Here is a 5,658-nt window from a genome sequence, read left to right on the forward strand (position 1 = left end):
ATTTACTGTCATTACTTGCTGTGGGATAAGATGGCAAGCTTGGTTTATATGGCTGGTTCATATAGGAAGGCTTTGCTTCCCATTAAACGTGCTTCACTGGGGACGTGACACTCGGATACAAATACCCAGACTGGTGGGTTATGTATTAAATGATGAGAAAGTTGCAGAGGGCACCTGGAATGAGCTGGGAACATAAATGCTTATTCATTCTTCACCTTATGACCTCAAATCTTTGGCAGTAATTGCACATAAACTATAGTATGACTAAGTGCTGCGTCATGAAGTCCTGAAGGTCTTTGGATGCCCTTTAGCTGTTATGAAACCGAATACAGAAGAATTGGTTCTCCACTGTTAGAGGATGGTGACCCCTTCTCCAGACACCCAAATGCCTCAGTTATTGCGTTAATACAATGACAGGTCAGCTCTGCACAATAAATGTGTCTCGGGATGCTGATGGGGAAATTTTTTTTCTACTTTGAAGGGTATTGTAAGACAAAAAGTTGGAGAAAGGCAATTTGCTTAACTCTAAATTCTAGGAATGCCTTCAGTGAAGATGCTGAAGACATGCTCGATGTTGTCAGGTAACACAGAATAAGCTCCAGATGTGCCTTGAGATGGCAGTGGTAGTTAGTGGAAGGCTTTGACCTTTTAAGCCCGGTGTTGGACACAGCTGTAACACAGCTGCTGTGGCAGCAAAGCTGCTTCCTTGTCTCGTGGGCAGTGCTGGTGGGGTGGGGAATTTTGGTTGATTAAACCGCTCTGCTAAAACCCTTTTTAGCTTCTGGCCCATTGAGATCTTCGGGGGCCTCCTGCCCATTTCGATAAGACGAGCGAAAAGTAGTTGGGAAAGCAACTCTTGTTTTCAGCAATACGCCAAATACACGGCGTCCTCTGCGGCCCCACTGGAAAACATGTCGGGGGCTGAAGAGGAGGAGGTAGATCCAGGTGTGAACTCATTTGGAGTATGCAAACCACTGCAGGGCCAGCTCTCATCGCAATGAGGACGTCGCCCTGACTGGGGAAGCAGTTTCCTCGCTGGCTGGTGGACGCATGGTCTTTCCAGACCCCCGGGGGGAGGACCAGGCTGGCCGTGCTGTGGGAGCTCCTCTGCTGCGCTCATTACTGCAGATGTTCTCAAAGGGTTGGCTTTGATCTCAGGGGGGATGTCGAGCCAGAACCTTTCACTAGCAATCAAGTGAGTGCAACAGAACCATTAAGAATAGGGGGAAGGTTTTCCAGATGTGTTCTCCGTCCTATAAAACCAGCATTTCTGCTCCTTCCAGCCCCACGCTGCATACCCCGCTCTGGGCACCTCCACCGCGGGCTGGTGGGTGGCTTGGAGGGTCTGGATCCCCTCGGAGTCCTCAGCGTCCTCGTGCTAAATACACACTGGCAGTTGAGATAAAGCAATGTTGTGGGGATTTGTATGAAGATAGCCAGTGAGGTTTTCTTGTTTTCTTTTTCTGGACGTCTCTGCTCCCGGAATCACACGATTGCTCCACTTTAAAAACAAAACGCATGCGCACCACCCCCCCAAAAAAAACCCCAAAACAACCCAAAATATAACCATCCCCACCCCTCCCAAACCCCTGGTCTTCCCAAATGACAGCTGGAAAAGCTTGAAAAATCACACTGAAAAACTGGGAGGGAAGAGATTTGTAAAATTTTGGGAGAGGTTTGTAAAATTTGGGGAGAGATTTGTAAAATTTCTTGTGCATAATTGGACTTTAATAACAGATTTATAAAACTGACTGCATATAGTTGGGAAAATAAATATATTTAAACTTATAATTTACTGCTCTTTTCGGATGCCCGGCTTTGCCTTTCACCTGGCGCGTGTTGGTGCGGCTGAGTTGGCCCCGCGGGGCTGCGCGGAGTGTCCGGGGAGAGCGGCTGCCCCCGAATGCCACCGCATCAAGCGGAGAGGCCACGGAGAACGTCCGTCACCGGCACTGCAAGGCTACAACAGCTTCAGCCTTCAACTCGGTGACAAGTTTAAATATCGCGGATATCCTCGGGGATAAGGATTTAATTAAAGACCTTGAAAAATGATGGGGGAGAGAACTGTTTCGAGGTTTGTTATTTGTAATTTGGTAATTTTTCAGACACTGGAAACACAGATACCCACAAGTAACATATAAGCGACTTATGTATCTTGACGCTTACTAAAGTGCTTTGGGGCTCATTCAAGAGCTTTGCTTCAGGTGTTAAAAATGATTATTACAGGCGTAAATATGGCTTAGATTAATGACTCCTGACTGACGCTGCATATGGTGGGATTTCCAGCGTGGTCCATAGAAGCTGCAGGTCCGTCTTGCACTGAATTTGAACAGCACCGTTTCCGTTAGGTTCTTGGGTTGGGTTTGTTGTGTTTTTTTTTTTTGGAGGGAGAAATAATATCTTATTTTCCTGCTGGTCCATCCTGCTTTTAAGAAAAGCTGGGGAACAGACGAGGAGGTGATGAAATGAGAGGAGCGGGGAACTGGTGGCATGTGCCTTCTCTGGGCTGAGAGCCGTTAGCCCTGGCGGGAGGGAAGCGAGGGCAGAAATGCCGAAGAGAGCGGAGCTTCCCCTGGCGTGAGCGAAACAGAATGTCTCGGGCAGGGAAGGTAAAATTAGGAGGGTCTGGGCTTGATATCAGGCTTGGAGAAACCAAACTCTTTAACCTTTGCATAACGGTCGTGTGGTAGACGGTACATGGAAAAAGTCTTTAATTGACCTTCACTGCAGTCGCTAAGCAAGGGCTGGTTGTCCCCTCTTCTACTCAGTGACTAGCAAGTGTAATGGCATTTTAAAAAAAAAAAAAAAAACACCCTTATTTATTATTGCTCATGTCCTGAAGGATCAGCAGGGCTTAAGGCCTCCTTCCCACTTAAAATTTCATTTATAAAAACATCAGGGAAAGGAAAGGTGAGAAGGAACAAGCCAGTCATCTTGGGAATGGGGTTTGCCAGCGGTGGGAGGGGTGTTTGGCACACTCTAATATTCACCTTCGGATGTTAACGATGCTCTGGTTTCCTTTTGAACTCCTCAGGGGTATTCCTGCTCCTGTGTCCCCCAGCTGTGCCCGAGCAGGCGGTTTGGCTGCAGTGGCGGGTGGCCGGGCATGGCCACGCTGTCCCTGGGTTGGCCGGAGCCCGTGCCCAGCCCAAAGCCGGGGGAGCTGATTTCGGTGAAAGCCGCTTCATCTGCTTTAATACTGACGCGGGAGAAAGAAAAAAGTGGCTCTTGGCCACTGCTGAGCGGGCGGTAGAGTTCTAAACTTAATACTAACTGCTTCTATCCCAGGTTTTAACAGGTAATTAGATCATTAGGGATCAGATTAACACAGAAGGATTGGTCTTGTAGTTAAAGTGTTGGTCAGACACGGAGGAATTGGGGATTTAATTCCGCCTTTTGCCACTGTTGGCTCATCAGTGAGTCAGTCATCTCTGCGCTGTTAAAATGGGGGAGTAATGATCCTTTTTGCTCTTGTTCAAGGGCTTTACACGCCGCTGGGTGCAGGCTTTGGGGGCAGCCTCTGGTCTGATTTTGGTGTAATTTTGGCGTTTTGGGGTTTGCCTCCCTGTGTAGAGGGTATATTGCCACCCTCCTCCGGCGCAGCGGGGACCGAGCTGCCAGTCCCTTTGGGGGAGCCCTGTGCATCGCGGGAGAAAGAATGATCCTGTGTGTAATGCTGCATAGTAATGTTATTCATCAAATAGCAAGTTTAAAAAAAAATAAAATAAAAGCTTTCATAAAGCAACAACTAATTCAGTTCTCGGCTGAAGGCCAAGCCCCGCGCAAGCTTGTAAGAAATACCTTGTCGAGCCTGGTTTCGGTCAGTCCAGTCTGTGTCCTTCTGTGCGCAATGCCATCATAGCTCCTAACAGGAGATGGCCGAGTTTAGATTTGGCTGAAAAATCAAAGGGAAATAAATAAACTGATTAGCTGGGCAGGAGTAAGAGCTGCTCCTGCGTGTGAAGCTCATCTTTCTGGAAAGTGCTGGAGATTTTCATGCTGCTTAAGCCCTACTCAAAGCGATGCTGGTAGTGATGAAGTGCACCATGAGTGGTCCTCAGCTCCCTTTTGATTCCCTGGAGCGAGCGGAGGCGAGACACTCCTGCACATCTGTGAAGAGAGGTAATTTCCTCTCCTGCTGCTTACCTGCGTGGTTTGCAGTTTGTTTGTGCAATACCCAGCCTGTTATTCTGCTGTTAATATCTTGCTTTGACCTAATCCATCATAGTTATGGAGGCATAGAGGATCTTCCTTCCAAACGAAGATGAATTGGGCGTTGTGTCTGGAGGTTCCCAGCGGCACGGGGAGCCTGGCAGATGCTCGAGTCATCCTTTACAAAGGAGAAGTGCTGCACAGGGCTCTGAGGATGGGGGGGATTTTGCTCGGAGAGCTTTGGGCAGGGGCTGGAGGGCTGAGTTTGCTACCTGCTCGTGGCCGGTTGCTTCTGGAGGAGGTCCAGCTCTGCTGAATGCCCATCGCCTTGCTATAACCTTATATCGCCTTGCTCCTTGTAGGAGCTTTTGGCAAGCGGTTGCCACATGGCTTGCGAGTGGTGCCATTCTGCTAATGCACAGAGCTGGCAAAATCTTCTGTTTCCATGTCACACATCCTTCTTCTCAATACGCTGCACAATTTTGGCTATAAGATCGTGACAGTGAGCAGAATGTACCCTGCCCAGTGCTGTACACTGCTTTCCTACGAGATGACCACGACTGGCTCCAGGTCATTGCTGGGGCTCCCTCGCCATAAGAGATGATGTCCTCTCAGGTTTTTTTGACACAACAGCGACTGGCCTTTCAGACGATGGATTCTTTTGCCGCCCTTTCTGTTCCTGTGGCCGTGGCGGCTCGGAGGGATGGCCGATGTGCGGCGCGGCAAGCGAGGCTCCAATCCCCCCACAGCCGGCGCGGGGACCGGGCTGATGTCAGGAGTCTGGAATTCACATCCCTTCCCCCTCGCTTTGCCTTTTTCCCCTCTCCTCCCTAAAGAAATGTTGGAGGCAGCTTAGGAGCTGGCTGATCCGAATCTCTCGGAGCACGGGGAGGTAACTGGAAGCAGAGCTGGAGTTTTTTTGTCATTTTAGTTGCTTAAACGCAGCTTGGGCTGTGCGTATGCAGATATTTCCGTGTGAAATAAAACATGGGTAAAGGCAGCGGGGAAGGTCCAAGCGGCAAGGACAGCTTAGACAAATGTGTGTCGTCTGTATACTGCCTAACAAGAGCAAGAGAGATGAGGAAACATTACAGCTGTACGCTGCTTGGGCCAGATGCTCTCAGCTGGTTTATTATCTGCAGCATTGACTTGGGTTTGCCATATGTTTGTAATCTCTCACGGAGGGCCCAACTTTGTCAGGATTGTGGAAACTTTTAAAAACCACCTAACAATGTACATGAATTTTCCATGCAAATATTAGGCCGATCTTCTTGGTAACCAAAACTTTTTATATTGTAAAAGATCTGTTTGTGTTTATTCTTTCCATTGCTGGGGTGTTTATGGTGTTCGGTGCTGATATACAGGCTGCAGCCCTTCCCCAGGGACGCGGCCAGTTGCATATGGCACATCCCTTGCAAATCCTCTCCCTCTCTTTCCTCTCTGGTCCTTTTAATAACACGCTTGATCCCAACATGAGGCCAGTTTTTATTTTTCCCTTGAAAGATT

The 5,658-nt window shown here is 48.6% G+C and overlaps 1 protein-coding gene across 1 annotated transcript in view; it reads left to right on the top strand.

The window, feature by feature from the left end:
- Window positions 1-1,163: 1,163 nt before the first annotated feature.
- COL5A1 (collagen, type V, alpha 1) overlaps window positions 1,164-5,658 on the top strand; it is a 128,398-nt gene continuing 123,903 nt past the window's right edge. The window contains exons 1-2 of the mRNA XM_009892325.1: window positions 1,164-1,195; window positions 1,284-1,327. Coding sequence (XP_009890627.1) covers window positions 1,164-1,195; window positions 1,284-1,327 — 76 coding nt within the window. The remainder of the gene's footprint in view (window positions 1,196-1,283; window positions 1,328-5,658) is intronic.

This window comes from Charadrius vociferus, unplaced genomic scaffold, assembly GCF_000708025.1.
Source record: "Charadrius vociferus isolate BGI_N301 unplaced genomic scaffold, ASM70802v2 scaffold549, whole genome shotgun sequence".
NCBI classification, from domain to species: domain Eukaryota; kingdom Metazoa; phylum Chordata; class Aves; order Charadriiformes; family Charadriidae; genus Charadrius; species Charadrius vociferus.